This window comes from Sminthopsis crassicaudata, chromosome 4, assembly GCF_048593235.1.
Source record: "Sminthopsis crassicaudata isolate SCR6 chromosome 4, ASM4859323v1, whole genome shotgun sequence".
NCBI lineage: Eukaryota > Metazoa > Chordata > Mammalia > Dasyuromorphia > Dasyuridae > Sminthopsis > Sminthopsis crassicaudata.
The window spans coordinates 425,824,658-425,845,670 of record NC_133620.1 but is presented as its reverse complement, the minus strand read 5'-3'; the positions used below and the strand labels follow the sequence as shown (position 1 = coordinate 425,845,670).

Sequence of the window (21,013 nt, the reverse complement as noted above, 5' to 3'; positions counted from 1 at the left end):
CATAATCTTTGAAATAAATTAAAGATGCAGATGATATTAGAGATAATAGATCCAATAGTGGGTGACATATAGCTTCAGCATTTCATGCATAATTACCATGCAAAACTTGATGCAAAAGATATCATACATGGCATGTATCATCAGAAAATGTGGTGAACCAACAGTGTTGCAAGAGAGGGGAATAAATGATGTCCAGTTTAAGAGTTGCCCTTGCATACAAAATATTAAGAACCGTAGAAATAGTCTCTTCTCATTGGGTAGATTCCTTATGGAAGATTAATGAAAGGTTAGGAAAAAGAATTGTGCAGATTGAGAAAGCATGGATGGATTGAAATTGATGGATATTAATAGAGAGATTAAAAATATCCATGCGATTATAAATCCACAAAAATCCAGAAGACAGAAGACATTGCAGTCATCAAATATGAACAATAATAGTATAGTCATTGATGCAAGTGAATTATAATATAGTTATAGTAATTATAAAATTCAATGATAAAGTAGTTTATTATGACTTTATTATTATTATATTTTGCTTTCAGTCTTAGATCTCTGCTCTTCATTAAAATATCCTAGATAGAAAGGTCCAAACATAGAATAGAGATCATAAAAAAATATACCTTTACTACTAGAAAGCAGTATCTTAAGTTCTGTACTCCAGAAAATAAGATGTATGCCCCTCATAGAGAGTCAAGTGATTATGGGGGATTAGTCCTATTCTTTAGAATAGGCATTCCAAACTTTAGGTCCATGAATTTGTTTAAAATTTGTTTTAAATAATTATATTCAAGTATAATGTATTTCTTTTGTAATCCCATATATTTTACTTTATACATTTAAAGACATTATTCTGAGAAATTGTCCATAAATTTTTTTGGCCTTCTAAAGAAGTTCAAGAACCAAAAGATTAGAACATCTACTTTGGAGTTACTAGAGATATTAATCATTATGATTTAAGTTTCTAAACTCTCAAGCTTCCTATTTCATTCTTCCTTAACATCTTCCCTCTGCCCCTACCCCCAAACCCTGCCCCATATAAAACTGGGAAAATATACCAAAACAATGGGACAATTTATCTTCTGCTGGTTGGACTTAGTTTTAAAACAAATGTCCTTATCTGTAGGGGGCAGAAAACTTATCTCAGCTTAGAATAAGATTTAGGATTTTGTATAAACAATGTGAGAAAAAAGGGTTTGGCCTTTATCTTCTCTAAAGATAGGATATGACTTCTCTTCCAATCTATCCTGGAAAGTAGGGAGGAAATTGCAGAAAGTATATCCAACAATTTATCCAACAAACTCCCAGACTTTTCTCTAGAAGATAAATGTACAATTTTTTGTACATCATTATAGTATTAAAAAAATAAAATATGTTGGTATTATGCATTACCATACATACATTTTACGCATCTAAATTTCTAATTTTTTTTTGTGTGTGAAATCTGTGGTTTCTGCAAAAGTCAGTCAAAATTCCCATTGTAATTTCTTATGATGACCTGAGATATATCGAACTGCTATGGAGATGTGGAAGGGATAATTGTGACCTGCACTATTAAGTAGTGAGTTCCTTAGCACTGAGATTTTTGAACACAGTTTAAATGAACGTTCAGTATTAGGGATATTTTAGTTGGATAAAAATGCATATTTCAAGTAGTAGGTGGACCAGAATACCTTTAAGGTCCCATCCAAGTAAAAAATTCTATTAAAATTATAATGAAATGTTCAGAAAGAATCCTCTTATTCAACAATCAAATTCAGAAAACATTAGCTAAATGCCAACAATGTCCAAGGTACTAAGCTATGTCCAACCAGTCTTTACCTTCAAAGAGTTTACATTCCATTTTGTATTCTAATTTATTATGCAAGCAATTACTCTAATTTATGGCATTTCTTAGAGGCCTATACCTATAAGAAGCCTGCAGATAGTCATACATATGTTTTTAGTTTTGTTTGGACTCATGATTTCACAGTGGAAGGAAAATCCCATGTATAAATTCTTCCCGCTAATAAAGTCTAGGAATTCTTCATTTTGTAATTAACAATCTTAGGAAGTTACCTGGCCAACTTTGAGATTAAATGATCTGTCCAGGATCACATAGTATAAAGCAATACTTAAACTTAGGCATTCTTGACTCTATTCATTCCATCCTACCACTTCTTCTATTCTTTGCTGTCTTCCCTCTTCCTCCAACCAAGCAAATGTAGACCTTAAGAAAATCCTATTGAGGACTGTTGTACCAGCATAGAAGCCTACCCAACAGCTTTATCACCACCTTACTCTCTACTAGAAAGTGCTTGGAGTGGAATAACTCATCACTGTGTCCTTGGTTTACAAATTCATAGCAACTGTTTATTTGCTTCTCTGATTGAGTAACACTCTCTGAAGAGGTTCTTGGCCCCATGAGATGTCCATTCCTGAGATAAATGGCCCAAGTTTAAGTCAACTATTCAAACAATAATCATTAGATTCTTGGAATGACTTATTACAAGAGAGAACATGACATTCACGGCATTATACTTTGCAAGTTATTTCTTCTACCTACTGAGAGTCCCTGAATCAGATTTGTTTTTCAGATGTATTCATCAATGTTCTTCTGTGCTGAATTGTATTCACTCTCCTACCCACACTTTTAACTTCTTTAACTACATTTTCTTTCCCTCTGCCTCCACAGCATCCCAATTTAGCTACTACCTCATTTAAAAAAAAAAAAAAGAATCCTCCTTACTTCTTCCTGACACTATTATCTGCTTGAGAAGTCACTTTGTGGTTTATCCTCTAGGTTTTAATTCTTCCCACTATTTTATAATGTGTTTGTATTTTAATATAAAATTTAGGTTTTCTAATTTCTTTTTCAAAATCATAGAGTCTATGTTTTAACCTATTAATATAAGAAAAAATTAAACAGCAGATCTTACAATTTTGCCTTTTGGCCTTCTCTAGCGAGGAAAGAAATCCCAATTAAATACAGAGAATGCTTCAAATTGTTTTCCCCTTCATACCTAGCCTTATAACTTTACCAATATAAACCCTGCTAATTTTAAATCCAGGAGCACCATATCTTGTCAGAAGGCTGCTAAGTCCAAATTATCACCTCTTGTCACAGAAGGCAAGGTAGAATTCTTTGACCTCCTTTTACATTTGCATCATAGCCACTTGCCTGTGCCCTTTGTCAAATCCAATTGTATCTTAATTTCTAATAGCAATGGAAAAATCTATGAGAAAAATTGGCTGTAAGGCATAAAATCAAGTTATGTTTATTTTCCCAGCATCCTCTGGTTTCCCTTCTCCACAAGTGAGTGCTTTGCTTCTAGTTCATCCTTCTGAAGAAGAATGATGTGCTTATCATATTCTGTATTCCAACCTCTAAGAAATACACTGACCCTATTGTCCTCTCTATCTCTACTACCAGCATAGTAGTTTTTCACCAACAATTTAGGAAAAATTCAAATATCATATAACTTTCTAAGGGGATGATGTTAGCTGATTTTAGATTTATACAAAAACTCTCAGAATAACAAGGGACCTTATAGGCCCCACTTTTTACCTGACAGATGAATCTTTTCTAATATCTAACATTCATATGGTGCAGTAATATTTTCAAAGCATTTTACATATTTTTTTTCTTTTTTCTCTTATGAACACTGTGAGAGAGGTGATAATAATTTTTCTCTTTTTAAGAAGGAAAAACGTTTCAAGTTGTTACAAAAGGAGACACAATATAAAAAATGTACAGACTATTGTTTCATCATATGCTATTTTCTAGATGTGTGATTTTTATGTATTTCATGTCCTTTAAGAACAGTTCTATATAATAAAAATGAGAATAAAATAAATACACACACACACAAGAAAAAAATTTAGAAAAGGAAAATTAGGCTAAGTTAAGTGATTTAGTTGACCTATGATCACATGGTTAATAAATCTCTAAAGCATTGCCTCGTTGAGGGAAAGAACCTTACTCTATTTATCTATGTACTCCAAATGCATTGAATAATGCCTTACATAGTCACTCAATAAGTGCTTAGTTAACAAATGTCTGTCTAGTCAACTTCCTTCAGGAAGGTTTCCAATTCTTTTGCTCAGCTTTTTTGATATTCTTAATTAAAAGAATTAACTCTTTTTTTTTTTTATCAATACCACGAGAATTTATATCTAGCTGTAGAGAATATAAAGCAAATAACTAAATAAAAATAATAAAGCATTAGTTCCTTTAAATGGGAAAGAAAATATCAAGTAGAAATTTACAGAACCAACCAGAAATTGTTTTTCCCCTCAACCCATAATAAGTGGTAGGGAGTATTTGAAAATGTAGACATCATGTAAAACCCTTAATGATGATGCATCCATAACATCATGTGCTAATGAATCATCTCTTTTCCATAAACTACTGTAACTGATTCTTGAGGTAGCATATTTGCTCATTTAATTTCCTCTATTGCATGTTTTTCCTCCTTTAATTTGTCTGAAGAAAAGGAAGATTCTTTTATGCTACTTTGTTTCCTACTAACCATCTTTACAGTTAGACATGTCAAACTTCAGATTTAGGAGTTGCCATTTGAATCTGTGAATCAAGGAGCTTATGAGAGAATCTAGAAAATGAACACCAAGACCTTGAAAGACGTTGGAATTCACACTGAGAGAAATTATTATTAATAACCAGTGATTTGGAGAAATTCAGAGTTCCTCTCCACCCCTACCTTTTTCTAAATTTTGATTTTAAATGTTTAGTCTCTTAATGGACATTACTGATAAGGAAAGTGGACTTTCTTAACAATCTTGTTCAGAATGTACCCAGTGGGGAAACCATTGTGCCTGACTCAGATTTAGGTAGGAATAAATTCTTTGAATAGTTTCCCCAAGGATGGGAGTGATCTGTGTACAAGAATAGTCTTCTTTGTCACTCCAAGACTCTCATTATAATATGGCCCAGATTCTCATTGTAATGTTCATTTTCTCATTAATTGTTAACTTGTGAGAATTGATTGCCATTTTTCAGGAACACCTGCTCTTTCAAGAGAATATAAACTATGATCCCATTACCATGAAGGGATCTTTGGTCTAAGAGAAAGTTGGCCAAATGACCATCCTTTTATCTCTGAGTCTTGGTTTTTCTAGCTTCCTTCAAGTCCCAGATAAAAATCCCATCTTAATAGGAAACCTTTCCCAATTTTTATTAATTCTAGTACCTTGCCTCTGTTAATTAAGTCCAATTTATCCTGTAAAAAGCTTATTTGTATTTTTTTTTCTACTAGAATTTGAGCTTTTAATGGACAGGGACTGTTTTTTTTTTAACCATTCTTTGTATCTCCTGGGCTTAGTGTAGTTCCTGGCACACAGGAGATACTTAATAAGTGTTTATTGCTTGACTCTATTTTGCTAATATTGATGACTGTTGAACAGTGTTACTTATGTGATTTTATCTATCAGGGAATCTTATATAACCTTAATCTAAGATAGGGAAGCATTTCATTGGAAGAGCTATGCAGAATAAAGATGAAAGGCACATCTCCCCCCCTCCCCCCCATCAAGAAAGGGGAATGGGACAGGAAAAAACAAAACAAAACAAAAAACATCCATAGATTGTAGATTCTTTTTAAAAATTTTTTTGGTAATAATTGTGACTCTGATTGCCTTTTATCTACTTGAGCTTCTTGTTTTGTTCTACCCTCCTTCCTTCCTTCCTTCCTTCCTTCCTTCCTTCCTTCCTTCCTTCCTTCCTTCCTTCCTTCCTTCCTTCCTTCCTTCCTTCCTTCCTTCCTTCCTTCCTTCCTTCCTTCCTTCCTTCCTTCCTTCCTTCCTTCCTTCCTTCCCTTCCTTCCTTTCTTCTTTTTCTTCTTTCTTTTATCCTTTCCCTTTCCTTCCTAATTTTTTTCTTCTTCTCCTTCTCCTATTTAAAAAATGTTCTAATCTATGACAATCAAAGATCTTGTTTTGCTACTTTAAATGTTGTTGCAATGACTAATGTAAGAATACTGCCTCCAGGAAACACCAAATTCTCCTAACCCTCTAAACTTTCCATGTGGGCACAGCTAATTAAAGAAATTATCCTTCCAAATCTTGAAAATCAAGGCTAGTAGGCAGACAGTTGAAAACAACTTTGATTTTTTAGTGGGCCATTACTGAATCTATCCACAGCTACCGTTTCAATTAATTTCTTCTACCAGGCTATTTATATAAAATGAAAGTTGCATTTTGGAAGACATGGGAATAGATAGTTGACCTGGTTGACCAGGCATTCACAAAGCCTTGTGTTTTGGTTTGACCTTGATAATCCTTATTCCCTTTTCTCAGGATTCATAATAAAAGATGTGTAAAGGCTCATGAATGGAAAGGGCTGGTGTTCATCCCTAGAAATCAGACATAGATCTTTGTATCATTTAGCATCTCATTCTTCATTTTGAAAGTTGGACACTAATAGGAAACTTCCAAAATCTATTTAGGGGTTGAGGTGGACTTGTTGTTTCTTGTTCCTTTGCTGGATGGGGCCACTGTTGGCGTTCCATTCCAAACATTTTCTTTCATTGGAAGATGAATCATACTCTCTATAACTGAGGTTTAGGCATGTTAGAATCTGCTTCTTTACCCCAATATTACCATTTATAATTCAAAGAAATGACATGTTTTGTTTGCTCCCCCTACAGTATCTACCCCATAACATTTAATCAAAATAAAATTTATTGGTAAATTAGCCCAACTATGTGTGAGAAGTTATGTTTAATGTTATTTTTTTTTTAAATATTCATTTGTATAGCTTTTAATCAAGTGAATCAAGAAGTCCCAAAGAACATTGACTTTTCCATTCTCTTTACCAACAGTGTTTAAAAGCTGTGACTTGAAAATCAAATGTGATTTTTGAAACTAACTTTGTAATAGATTTTTCTCCCCTCAGGATGCCCAGAGGATGAATTTTTGGGGGAGCTTTTAAAATCTAATATCCTAAGGAAAGAGGTGGTATTATAATATTGACTGACTTTTATAAAACCAGTCTCTGTGGCTGATCCAAGCAGAGGGAGAAGGACTATTCTTAGGAGTTAAAAGGGATCACTATTAATGGTGACTAATCTGAAAAGCTCTAAAAATTAATACTCATCAATAATCAATAAATATGTATTAAATACCGAATAGGTTCAAGGCATTGTGCCTGGGGAAAAAAGAAGAGGCAGAAGACAATCTCTGCCCTCAAAAATATTATAATTTATTGAATTACCCTTTCACCTTTGGTGCATATTTGAGATTTTGATCTTTGAATTAAAGGAAGGTGCATTTGAACAAAATGAAATTAGAATGCAAATTATTTCTATTGAAAAAAAAAACAATTTATATCTGTGTATCTTTTGACATGCTATTGTTTAAAAGAGAAAATTTTATCCCAGGTTTCTATTATACCTTTTATTTTCCTATGATCATACATCATGGAAATTTCTAGAATAGTTCTGTAACTACAATCTCTCCATGCTTGTGAAAGTTTCCTTCTTTACTGATCCTCAACAAAACACCCATTTGGGTGTTCTGGCAAAGATTTGAAAAATAATTATACTGTTTAACCTAAGCAGATATGATAAAAAAAAAAGAAACTTTGAAGCTTCTTCAGTGACTGAGGAGGTTGAAGTCGATCAGCCTAGTTCTTGGTATTCTTGAATGATTATTTGCCATTAGGATCAAATGAATAAACTTAAGTAATTGTTCTTGTTCATTTTTTTTTCAGTCCTGTCTGACTCTTTATGAACAGATTAGGAGTTTTCTTGACAAAGATATTGGAATAGTTTCCCACTTCTTTCTCTAGCTCATTTTACAGATGAGAAACTGAGGCAGACAGGATTAAGTGACTTGCCCAGTCACATAGCTATAAGTGTCTGAGACTGGATTTAAACTCTTGAAGATGAGTCTTCCTAATTCCAAGCCCTCTAGCTGCCCAAAAAACCTTAAAAGTGCTATATAAACACTGTCATTGTCATCATCATCATCATCATCATCATCATCATCATCATTATTATCATCATCATCATCGTCATTTTTCCTATTTTAAAGGAAGTAAGATTGAGGAAACTGAATTGAGAAGTATATACTGTACTCCCATTTTGCTTCACCTAAGATTAAGATGTTGAAGTTGTGAGGTTGTTGGAAGTAGATTTATTAGCTCCATCAGCCAGAGGTCAGAGAATTAAATTTCCCAAATTGAATCAGGAGGCTGGTGAAAACATTTCTGTATATATTGCAGAGCTGAGACATCTGTGTCAACATTGCAGCTTGGGGGATTTCTTAGATGAAAAGTTGTTGGATTCCCATATTTTGGAGTGCAGGATAAAATCCATCATGTCACTTGATTGAACCAAATATGACATTTTTAATGGTCTAAGCCAAGGTCCTCCATTCTCCTGAGCCCCTTTGTTATATTCACAGCTCAGCAGTAACCTGATATCCTCACCTCAGCGTACTCCAAAACATAAAGAAGACTATGTGTTTAAGGCAGTCACTAGGAAAGGTCTTTTCTTTTAGTTACTTATCATGTAAGGATTCAATTTAGCTGATACACTTAGGGTCAAATTAACCAAATCAATTCAGCAAAATGAACTTTGTCCTAAATAACAATAATATAATAATATATTTATAGAGTACTTAGCATGTTCCAGGCACATTTTTTAGTCATGTCATACTCTTCATGACTCCATTGGAGATTTTTTTGGCAAAGATAATGGAATGGTTTGCCATTTCCTCTTCCAGCTCATTTTACAGATGAGGAAACTGAGGCAAACAAGATTAAGGGAGTTGCCCAGGGTCACACAGGTATTAAGTGTAATGCTTTTTAATTATTGTCTTATTTAATCTTCACAAAAATTCTGGGAAGGAGATACTATTATAATCCCCATTTTACAGATGAGTAAACTGAGACAGACAAATATTAAACAAGTTGCCCAGGATCACACAATTATATGTGTGGAGTCAGTTTTACACTAAGGTCTTCCTGACTCCAGGCCAGGTACTTCATCTGCTGTACCCCTTAATAAGTTTGATTGGTGATACAAAGATGGAAAATGACATTGTATCTGCCTTTGAGGAACTTTCATTCTAATGAATCATATGACATATATGAATATAAATATGGTACAAAATAGAATGAGAAAGGGGAAGAGAAGAGAACCAGGCAACTGAATCTTAGAATACATAAGACAGTACTTAACACAATGGCTAGAACATAGTAGATACTTATAAAATTCATGTTCTACCATTCTCTTCCCTATAAACTGAGAGACAGATATCAAGGAAGGCCACATGGAGAAGATGGAACCTGAGGGAGTTCTTGAAAGAAGACAAGAATTTTAACAATTGGTGATGAGGAAAGAGGATATTCCAGGGAAGAGGTCAGCCAGAGTGAATGAATGAAAACAGGTTAGAGAAGGGTGAAACTCAGGATCCATCTCATAGAGCATCTTGGCAGGAATCTAGAACAAGTCTTATTAAAATACATGGGATCATGTAACTGAATGTGGGGATTGTGAAAAATTTGGCAACAATAAAAGGATTCAAATATTCCAACAAGATTTGATTCTTTATGTAAAATATATATAAGCACATTCATCTCATCAGTATGTAAAATTTCTTTCATCTTTACATGGTAAAAGTATATATATATATATATATATAAAACAAAGAATTGTTTTTAACATAATTTTCTTCATGATTTATTATGATTAAATGTTGTATTTGTATTCTTACTTATAGACCTATTTACCTGGAGGTCTCGTAAAAATTTCTCAGATGAAAAGGCGTCACAAATGGAAAAAAGTTTAAGAAACTTTGATCTAGAGTCTGTGAAGGGGCAATTATGTGAAAGGAGGTTGCAAATGTAGATTTGAACTACAATGAATATTAAAATAATGAGTTGTATTTTATCTTCAGAGAGTTTTGAAGGTTTCTGAGCATCAGGCCCAAGATATTAGGTAGATCATTTTGGCCAGGAGATAGAAGAGGGGAAAACTTAGATGCATAGAGAAGAGTTAGAAGCCAAAATCTAATGGTTGTACCTGGAGAGTGTGTACTTAATGCATACTTTCTCCCATATATAAAAATAGATAGACATCATTTTTATGGGACAGAGGATCACCTAGTGTAGAGTGATCCAAGTTGTGATCTTTCAATAAATAATGAGCCTTATAAGATTTTCTATGTTTTGAAGAACCAATTATTAAGGATATTATTTAAATGTATTTAATATACTATTTGATTAAAATGGTATTTTCACTATTTTATTCATTTAAAAAGTGGTTATGACAAACCATGAATGAAAACTGTCAGTGCCTTTCCTCTGCTTTACTTGGAATAGAGTATATGTTCAAGGATTTGAGGACAGATTAGAAAGGTGATGAAACACACCTTCAAATGATTTTCTCATTTTATATAATTCTATAGAATCCTTAGTTTCTCTCTGCATTTGTAAAATTAGAATTTGGATAAAATTAAAAAAAAAAGATATAGAGCACTGTATAATTGCTAAATCCATTATAAATATTAAATATGCATTAGGCTATGTATGTTTGGGAATGTGAATTCATCATATGGTAAAGAAAAAATAAGGAATCTCTCTACCTATTCCCATCTTCCCTCACTCCTACCCCCATCAAGAGTTAATGATCTTCTGGGAGAAAATCATTCTCACACGAAATATAAGCAGTCATTTTAAAATAAGTTGTGAAATTTTCATTTGTTTGTTTTAGCAATTTTACTCTCTGGTACCTTTTCTAGATTCTTGATTTTTAAGATTTTGTTACAGAAAAAAAGAAATGGACCATTTGCATTCATGTAACCTGTAAAAGGAGAAGTAGCTTTTATCAGTATAAAGGAAGAGGACATCATACTTAAATCTGATAAGGTTTTTAAACATATAGGGCCTTTGCTGTCCAGCAGCAGGCTGAAAGCAGAGAAGCTTCCCAGTGAATTGAGGATGAATTTTAACAGACTGACCTTTAGATGTTCCTCTTTCTGAAACCATGCTATTACAAGCACTGAAGTATTTATGAGAGGCTGTACCTCCGAAAGCCATTCTTGGCTTTGTCTGTTTTTGATAAATTATAGCTGCCTAGCTCGACCACATTTCCGAATGCTGAAAGCTTTTGTTCTTGTACCTTCATGATTTTGTAGACTTGTTTGAACCTCCATGCCCTCCACTTTCCCCTTAGGTTTTTTTTTTTTTTGTTGATTACACCCTGGATTTGACTTTGGTGCTTTACACTCCCTCACTTCCCTCCACCCACTGGCATTTCTTTTTCTGAGGATGTGATGGACAGCCTGGTCATGGAGTCCTGGGAGCCAAGAGTGTGCATACAAAAAGCATTTCAGGTGACAATGGATTATGACAGCTGTGCCTGGTTCACTTATCACTGATGCAATCCCAGGAGAGGAGCAAACTGCTTTCTTCTGCTCCCTATGCATGATATCAATATCTCACTTGCCCTTTCACCCCACTCCATGAAAGGAAACCTATTGAATCCAGGGCTTTCAAAGTTGTATAAGTATGTATAAGTATCAGTATGTATAAAACATTATTCAAATGGGTAAGGTAAGAAAGAGCTAGAGGTCTAGCTAGATCTAGGAGGTCACAAGCTTGATATTCACCATAATATCCCTTAGGCAGCTCAAGGTGATAAATAGTAGTAGTAATAACAAGGGGAAAAATGTGACTTAAAGTAGGATTTTTAAAAAAAAATTAGATTAGTGGAAATGATAAATGTAAACCAGCCTAGCACAAAGGAGAGAGAAGATTGTTCTTTGGATATACTGAATTTATGTCACTCTTTGCTCTGTAAACATTGCTCCACTGTGGTAATCTCCAGAAGCAGCCTACCAGTGGAGGAGAATTTTTACAAAGTGAAGGACATTAGTTAGCACCCATATACATTACCAGTATTTATTACAAGGTGACCATACAGATTTATGATTTTCCCAGGTGGAAAGAAAACCATTTATTCCAGTAACATTTGAGGATTATTCCAAGATACCCCTAGAATCCTCAGCCTTTCAGAATCCTAAGATCAGTTGCTTATAGGAGACCCAATATAGGTGCAAATACCCAATTAGGGGAGTGAGCCAAATGAGAATGCTGCATCTTCAATAGGGAAATCAAAAAGAAAATATTAACATAAGTTTTGTCTTGTTTTGATGTGTAGCTATTTAGTGCTAGTTTTGACTGTGTTAACCATTCAGTGGAGAGTGTGGGATCATCTTGTTTGAAAACTTTTAAAAAGGAGACTACTCATTTCATAGAATTTGATATCATTCATATTGAAGACTATATGAGGAAAAAGAGATGTGGCCATGTTGACCTGATTATAAAATCATATGCTTAACATTCGGTTGTAATATTTTGAGAGGGACACCCAGTTATAGACTTGGGATTACAACAAAGAGCTTCAATGAACTCAGCTCCAAACTAACTCTGCCTCATGCTGCATTGACCGAGGTTAAGTAAAGAAACCTAAGGTCATATCTCACTAATCTCATTTCCTTTTTTTTTTTTTTTTTTTTTGTACGTAATTACTAAGTTGCCAGACCAGGAACTGTTATGCATACAGTTTATCTAGATGATAACAAAGCTCTATCAGTACTAACTTTACCACAGTAGGGAAATGGAGACTACATGGTAGTAGAACTGGGTGACTTCACAGCTGGCTAAATAAAACTCTTCAGAATGTCGATTTTTATAGATCAATGTTCATTTAAAAGAAGTTTTTTTATTAAAAAATCTTTAAATGTAAGTCTTGAGAAGAATTGCAGTGAACATGTAGTTCAATTTAGATCCAAAGGAATCTCCATTTTAACCTGTTTGAATCAGTGGTCATTTAGGTGTTTCTTGAAGCCTTGAAGTCTTCCAAGATGTCTTGAGGCAGCCTACTACTGCTCCCTTGAATAGCTCTGATTATTAAGAAGTATCTTCCTGATGTATTCTGATGGAAGTGGATATCTTCAACATAAAGAAGATCCAACTCATTTCCAGTTGATCAATGATGGACAGAAATAACTACACCCAGAGAAGGAACACTGGGAAGTGAATGTAAATTGTTAGCACTACTGTCTATCTACCCAGGTTACTTATACCTTCGGAATCTAATACTTAATGTGCAACAAGAAAATGGTATTTACACACATATATTGTATCTGGGTTATATTGTAACATATGTAAAATGTATGGGATTGCCTGTCATCAAGGGGAGGGAGTGGAGGGAGGGGGGGGATAATTTGGAAAAATGAATACAAGGGATAATATTATAAAAAAAAATTACTCATGCATATATACTGTGGAAAAAAATTCTTAAAAAAAAAAGTATCTTCCTGCCATGAAAACTAATTTTTTTGTCTAGTTGGATGCTGTAATTGTTTGTTATCTGCCCTGCACTGTTTAATTGTTATTAATAGTGTCCATGAAGATGTTTACCTGTCGATTAAATTTGCTAATGACACAAAGCTGGAGAAATAGCTGATATGTTGCATGGAATCTTGTTCACTCATGATCTCAAGAAGGTGAAAGATTAAAAAAAAAAAAGAATGATGTGGAATCTAATTATGAAAAATGTAAATTTCTACATGGTGATTCAAGTGTTTAAATTTAAGAGCTAGCATATCTAATAGACAACTGTAGATAGAGCAATGGAATCAAGAAAACTCATCTTTCTGATTTCAAATCTGGCCTTAGACACTTATTATCTGTGTGACCCAGACAAGTCATTTAACCTGGTTGCCCCAGTTTCTTCATGGGTACTGTGAACTGGAGGAGAAAATGCAAACCACTCTGGTATCTTTGCCAAGAAACTCCAAATGGGGTCATGAGAAATCAGACATGGCTGGAATGATTAAACCAACAATAGTTTATAAAAGTTTTGAAAATTATAAAAGTGCTTTGCTAATATTAGCAGCCACAATAGTTGCTATTATTCCTGATTCAGGAAGATGAAGTCCTTGCTTGTGAATGGGCTACGTGAAGAAAAGTCTTTTGAGTTTTCAGTGAATTGCAAATTTGGTATAAATCAACAATATGGCATGGCCACTAAAAATGTGCTAAAGTTAGTCTACAGAATGAAGGAAGTGACATTTCTGCTGGACTCTGCCCTGAGCATAACCCATTTATTAGACTGGGCTTCTAGTACTCTAGGCAAGTTTCTGATGTCCTTAACTTTTCTAAGGTGGATACATTCAATGGACTGCCTCATTTTTTCTTATTGTTTATATTAATGAATGAGTATTTATGTAGCACCTACTACATGCCATGCAACGAACTAGAGAAAGAAGTAAAAAAATGAAATAACCCCTGTCCTCAAAGAGTTTATATTCTACTGGCATAATATACCATATGCATCTAAAATAAAAGGACATATACAAAATAAATACAAATATTTTGTACATATACAAAATTAAAAAAAAAAGACTGAAATGTCCGATTTCAGACAAATGCCACTCAACTGGGCAAATCAGGAAAGACCTTTTAAATGGAGGGGGTACTTGAGCTGAACTTTAAAGGGAGCAGGGAGTTCTATCTGTTGGAGATGAGGAAGGAGAGCATAATAGGCATGGCATATAGCCTATGCAAAAGCAGGTAAGTAGCCGATAAAATAATGTCAATTGATCAACAAGTGTTCATCTACCATGTGTCAAGTATTGGGTGCTGGAGGGAAACAGGAGTTTATATTCTATTGGGGAACAATATGTACATTAATAAATATATTTTATATATGTATATATGAGAAAGGAATAATGTATAATAGGCTGGAAAGGTAGGTTGGCCCCAGAATATGAAGGACTTAAAAAGCTACAGAAAGAAGCTTAATTCAATCCTAGGAACAAGAGGAAGACGTTGTTTATTGAATAGGAGAATTACATGGATAGAATTGCACTTTAGGAAAATCACTTTGGCTTGTATGTGGAGGATTTATTTGTATGGAGACTAATTAGTAGGCTATTTTAGTGATGCAGGTGAGGTAAGATGATGGTTTTGAACTGTTGCTGATCCTATCTTGTCAAATTACAAAACCTGTATTACTCCTTCCATCTGTTGTACTTACTTCTATTCATGTACTGCTGAATGGAGCTGAAAAAAACTCATGTTTACTGTATACTCTATCAATTTATATCATATAATCTCAACTGGACTCTCACTGCAACAAGCTAATGCTTTTATATCTCCCTAATGATTTTTTTTCATCTTACTTAACAGAACAGCTTTTCCAAACCGTTTCCTTCTTCTTTAAATCTCCCATGCTCCCTCTTCCCATAACCTCTCAGCTAAGGATCTTGTATCATATTTAATAGAAAAAAATGAGGCAGTTTGCTGAGAGCGCTCCTTGCATCATTCAGATGCTCCCATATACTTTATGGTCTTGGTACTTTGATCTATTTGCTAATACTCAAATCTAAAACTCCACTTTTTGATTCCTTGCCTTTTCACTGGCAATAATCTTTTGGTTTTCTTCAAAAATCAGCTTACATACCACCTTCTGCAGGAAGTATTTCTTGATCTTCCTTACTACTAGTGTCTTTCCTCTGAATCTACTTTCTATTTATGCTTCATGTGTCTTGAATTTATAAGTTTATTTTACATGCTGTCTTCTCTATAGGAATGTAAAATCCTTGAGGGTGACAGACTGGGTTTTTGACTTTCTTTGTAGCCCCAAAGCTTTGCATGGTTCCCACCAGATGGTAAATGGTTAAAATAAATATTCATTGTCTTGACTCTAGTGAACAAAGGCTGTGACAATGTGTGTAGAGAGAAGAGAATGGAAGGGGGATATGTTGTGGAGTTGAAAATGATGAGAAGAGTAACCTATTTGCTAAGAAATCAAGGAAATTATTCATTTGTAATGTATGACTCGGAGGATTTTGGTGGCCTCTATAGAAAAGGGGCAGCTAGATGGTCTTAGACTCAGGAAGTCTCATTGTCTTTAGTTCAAATCTAATCTCAGACACTTACCAGGTGTATGACCCTGGGCAAGTCACTTAACTCTGATTGCTTCAGTTTCATCATATGTAAAATGAGCTAGACAAGGAGATAGCAGACCACTCCAGTGTCTTTGCCAAGAAAATCCCAGATGGAATCATGAAGAATCAGATGACTGAAATGACAGACCAACAGAAAAAAAGAGAAGTTCTAAAGAGAGATGAATTTTTGGGCACTGATATTTTAGGGGACAACAATTAGATGAATTTAGCTTGATTGTGGAGTGTGTAACAGGGTGCATTGTTTAATCATTCTTGAAAGATAAACTGGAGCCAGATTTTGAAGGACTTTATACTCTAAACAGACATTTGAATTTTTTTCTTGATGCAAAAAAAAGAATAAGTGAAACATCTCATACAGAGTAATGACATAGTTGTATTTATGTTTTAGAAAAATCAATTTTGTTATTGTGTGGACTATTACAACTATTGCAGTACTTCAAGAGACAGTGAAGGCCAAGATAATAATCATTTCTAGGGAAGGAGCAGGGGAATAGAAGAGGAAAAAAAGAAAAGTATCCAATATTCCCCATTTTGTAGACCATTGTCTTAAAGAAAAAATGAGATTTTTTCTCTGGTGGTTGCTATATGACAATCTCATATATTTAAAAGAAATAGCAAGTTGTATATATTAGATTTGCACCTTCATGTGCAGTCATCCTTTTTATTATTTTATATTGTAAAAATGCTTGTTTTATTCCATAAATTAAAAAAAATTAAAATCTAATAATTTCACAAGTATCTATAAAATGCCTAACTATGTGCAAAAAGTCATATTAAACACTGGAGGAGTTTACATTCAGCGCAGATAAATGATACCTGAGAAAATTAATATTTTATTGGTGCTCTTGAGAAGGAACAAATGAAGAAAGTTGATCTGTATGGAGCTAAAATGTATTTGGTCACCATTTCCAAAAATAGGATCTGGACATTTTTTTTTTGGTTGAAGAAAGATCAGTTCTGTTACTAGTTTTGGAGCAGTTGAACAGAGAGAAAAAAAGACCCTGTTTTATAGATTTCCCAGAAGAATGTTTCAAAAAGAGCTCAGGAATAAGCCAGGGATGCTAACACATCAAGGAATTGTGATTTCATTGGTATGGGAGGACTCTCCAGAGAACAGACCTTAGCCAATCTATTGACATTACTTAGCAAATAAATCCTTGGATATTGCTTATGCCTCGAAGAGGTTAGAAATTGCTTTCAGCAGGGATCAGACCCCTATTTTTAATATCTCTCTCTTGTACATAGGCAGGCCTATTCCATATACCACCTCAACTTTTGATGAAAACACTTTTAAAAATGAGCAAAGCAATTTTGTGACTGTAGCAGAGTATTTCTTCTAAAAGGGGAAATCTGTGTATTATGGGAGGCTTTCATGGGTGCTCTCTGTGCTGTGCAATTATGTTCAGCTCCTGGGTGAATTATGAGCTGGGCACTTAATTATGTAAAAAATATTGCAAGACTGTAGCTGTCAAATTCCCAAGAGTGTAATTATTGTCTATCTTGGCAGAATATGGGGCTTTTAATCTGTAAATAAGCAATTCCATGTTGAGGACCTGCATGCAGAGTAAGTCTGTGTAGTAAAGGCCTCTCATGCATTTTTAAAAAGTGAAAACAGTCCCTGTATATACTTTTATTGACTGCCTGGATGCTACACAGTGTTTATCAGCCCTCTTCCCATGTGGCTTTTACTACCATTATAAGCATTTATTCCAGTAGGATCTATGTGAGGAGCATCAGTATGTGTGTGTATGTGTGTGTGTGTGTGTGTGTGTGTGTGTGTGTGTGTGTGTGTGTGTGTGTTGGAAGGAGGTGAGGTTGGGAATGCTAAGTGCCTTTTAGAAACCTGTTTATTAAAAAACAAAACAAGACACCCCAACACACTATTAAAGCTTGCTTCCTAGAGATGATTAAATTCTTTAAGGATGCTACAATTCTAGCTGCTAGAAAATCTTGTGTTTACTTTCAGAAAAATGAGTTGTTGAGTCATACATTGGTTCCAAGGGGCTCATGAATATCCAGAAGTAATTTTGTCTCCACCAGTGTGTGATTTAACAAAAAGGAAAACCAAAGTGGGGATGTATATTTGTAATGTCCATTGTATACTAATAGTTATTCTTTTTTTTCCCCTTCTCAGTTTCTCTGCCTGAAGAACATAAGGACTTTTCTAGCAGCTTGTTGTGAGACATTTGGGATGAGAAAAAGTGAACTCTTCGAGGCTTTTGATTTGTTTGATGTTCGGGATTTTGGAAAGGTAATTTAAATTTAAATTTAGCTTTTTAGAAGCATTTTAGGGATACCTGTTAAACCTCTTAATTTGTGTTTACAATCCACAGATTTAAGGTAAATATTAATATTCTGGTCAGGACTACTTTCAATTGATAGCAAAGAATGTAATTCCATTTTTGTTAAATTCTGATTTTGCATTTCATTTGTTTTATTTAGCCTAAATGAGAAGATTCTGAGAAGGAAAACAATAACCCCAAATTCATAGATGTTGCGTTGCTTCAAATTGAACAATATGAATCCTGTGGGGGAAAATTATGTAAAAATCTGTCTGTTGATCATCCTGGTTAAATAAATATTTTATTTTGTTTTACTCATAATGCTTTCAAGCATTACTGTGACAATGGACCCATAGATTTCATTATACTGTTGGAGAGGAATCTCTCTGCTCTAGAGTCTTCCCATCTGAAATTACTATTTGTTTACTCTATAGTTTGTATATACTTTAGTATGTGCCTATTGTCTCTTTCATTTGAATGTAAACTCATTGAGGTCAGGAATAGCTTTTCATTTCTTTTTGACTAGCAGGACCTTGTGTAATACCTGGAACAAAGTAAACATTTAACCCTAAATGTTTTTTGATTGAGTGATTGGAGAAGGGAATAGTTTTGGCTGTGGAATCATAGGACCCACCTCTGTTGTATACTTGTGTAATCCTAAGCAAGTCGCTTAACTTCCCTGAGATGGAGTTTCCTTGTTTATAAAATGAGGAATTTGATTTATATAGTCTCTGAGGCTCCTTTTTTCTGTAAATATGGAAGAGATCTTTGACTTGATCTCTGTGATATTTCTTGGCTTGGAGAATTAGCACAATCATGTAATAATTCCCTTTGAGATGTGAGTTGAAATCTTCCAAAAAGTTATAATTATTCATAACTGAGTTAGTTAGCTTATAATTAAATATTTATATGAATATTAGCTATGAATGAATATTATATTGGTAAACATTTGAATAGTATTTAGTTGAAGTATTTAATCGTGTTCAATGATATATGTTGTCTGGATAATATGGTGACAACCCATTCTAGAATTCAACAAATATTTAAATAATTTTTCTGTTGACAATGGAGATAAAAAGACAAAAATGCTGTGTAAGGACCTGGTTTGAGCTATTTCCAACACATACTTGGATATGACCCATCATCCTTCCCTTCAACTGGTTTATAACTTACCCACTGTGGTTATACAATGTTCCCCATTTTGTAGACCATTGTCCTAAAGAAAAACAGGAGGTTTTATCCTCTGGTCGTTGCTATAGCTTAAATTGAAGTATTCACAATAGTTCCTCCTTATAGCCATATTATATACAATTCCATATTATATATGTACCTGACTTTTAATTTTTCAAAAGGTTTTTTACTTTTTTGATTAATCTTAGTTATTTGGCGATTGTTGAGAAGGTGGGAAAAAAGAATTTTTCTTTCTAAGGAATTATTTGCTCTTGATGGGAAAGTTTTTGACCTTGTTAGTACTACATTAATTGAACTAATATTTCCCTTACTACATTGTAAACTTCCTGAAGACAGGAGTTATCTTTTGCCCTTTTTTTGTATCTCTAGTGCTTAACAAAGTGCCTGACAGAGTAGGTACCTAATAAATGTTTATTGAATGAATGAATAAATTAATTAGTCAAGCAATATAATATTATGTGGATTATACTCTGTAATGAAAATTTGGGTCAATTTAATCAGGGACCTTCCATAGAATTGATTTAATCAAGAAATAGACATTTGAGTAAATATAGTCCATATTCAGTTATTGCTTTTATACATTCTGGATCATTAAATATGAGCATGAATAGCTATACCTTAATTTGAGAGAGTAACTCTTATACTTTGCATATGTCTTAGAACTATTGTGATTTTTATCACAAACTTGCATTTAATAATGTCTAGTCAATTCCCTGTGCCAGATTTATCCTAGAAATCAATACTCTAAATCTAGTCCCATGTTATGGAAAAACAGATTCAGTTATGCACTGTTGATAAAGCTGTGAATTTGTCCTGCCTGCCTCTTTGGAAAGCAGTTTGGAAATAAATCTCAATCCAACTTATACCCAGTGAAGTTCCAGAAAAAGGACTGATATGTACAAAAATATTTATAACAGCTCTTTCCATAGGAATTCCTGCCAAGTTGAGAGTGGCTCACCAAACTACAATATAGGAATGTAATGGAATATTATTGTGCTTTAAGAAAGGATAAAATGGACGATTTCAGAAGGGAATGTTCAGATCTTGTTGAACTGATGTGGAGTAAAATGAACAGAACTAGAAAAAGTATATATATAATGATGAGAACATCATAAAAAATAAATCTTTGAACAACTGTAGAATCAATTCTTGCAATGAAAAGTCAGAATTCCTAAAGATCAAAAATGAAATAATGTGTGTACCTCCCACCAGAGATCAAAGATTTAAAAAAGAGAATGAGACATATTTTGGATATTGATGATGTGAGAATTTGTTTTATTTGTTATGAAGATTATCGGGTTTTTTTTTTTAAAGTTGTTCAATGAGGGCAAATGAGTGGGACAGAAAATAAATGCTTGTTAGGTAGAGAAAATGATAAAATAAAACTAAAAACTAACTAAAGAATCTAGCCTAATGTTTAACTGTGTGATCTTGGTCAAAGTCACTCTACTTTTCTTAGCCTCAGTTTCTTCAACTGTAAAATGGCTAGAGTAAATTACCTCTAAAAATAACTTTTAGCTCTTATATCCTGTGAGTTTGCGTAAGTTTATTCCTTAATT

At 33.8% G+C, this 21,013-nt stretch overlaps 1 protein-coding gene across 1 annotated transcript in view; it reads left to right on the top strand.

Moving 5' to 3' along the window:
* VAV3 (vav guanine nucleotide exchange factor 3) overlaps positions 1–21,013 on the top strand; it is a 448,180-nt gene that overhangs the window by 73,785 nt on the left and 353,382 nt on the right. Inside the window, exon 2 of the mRNA XM_074262844.1 lies at positions 18,116–18,232. Coding sequence (XP_074118945.1) covers positions 18,116–18,232 — 117 coding nt within the window. The remainder of the gene's footprint in view (positions 1–18,115; positions 18,233–21,013) is intronic.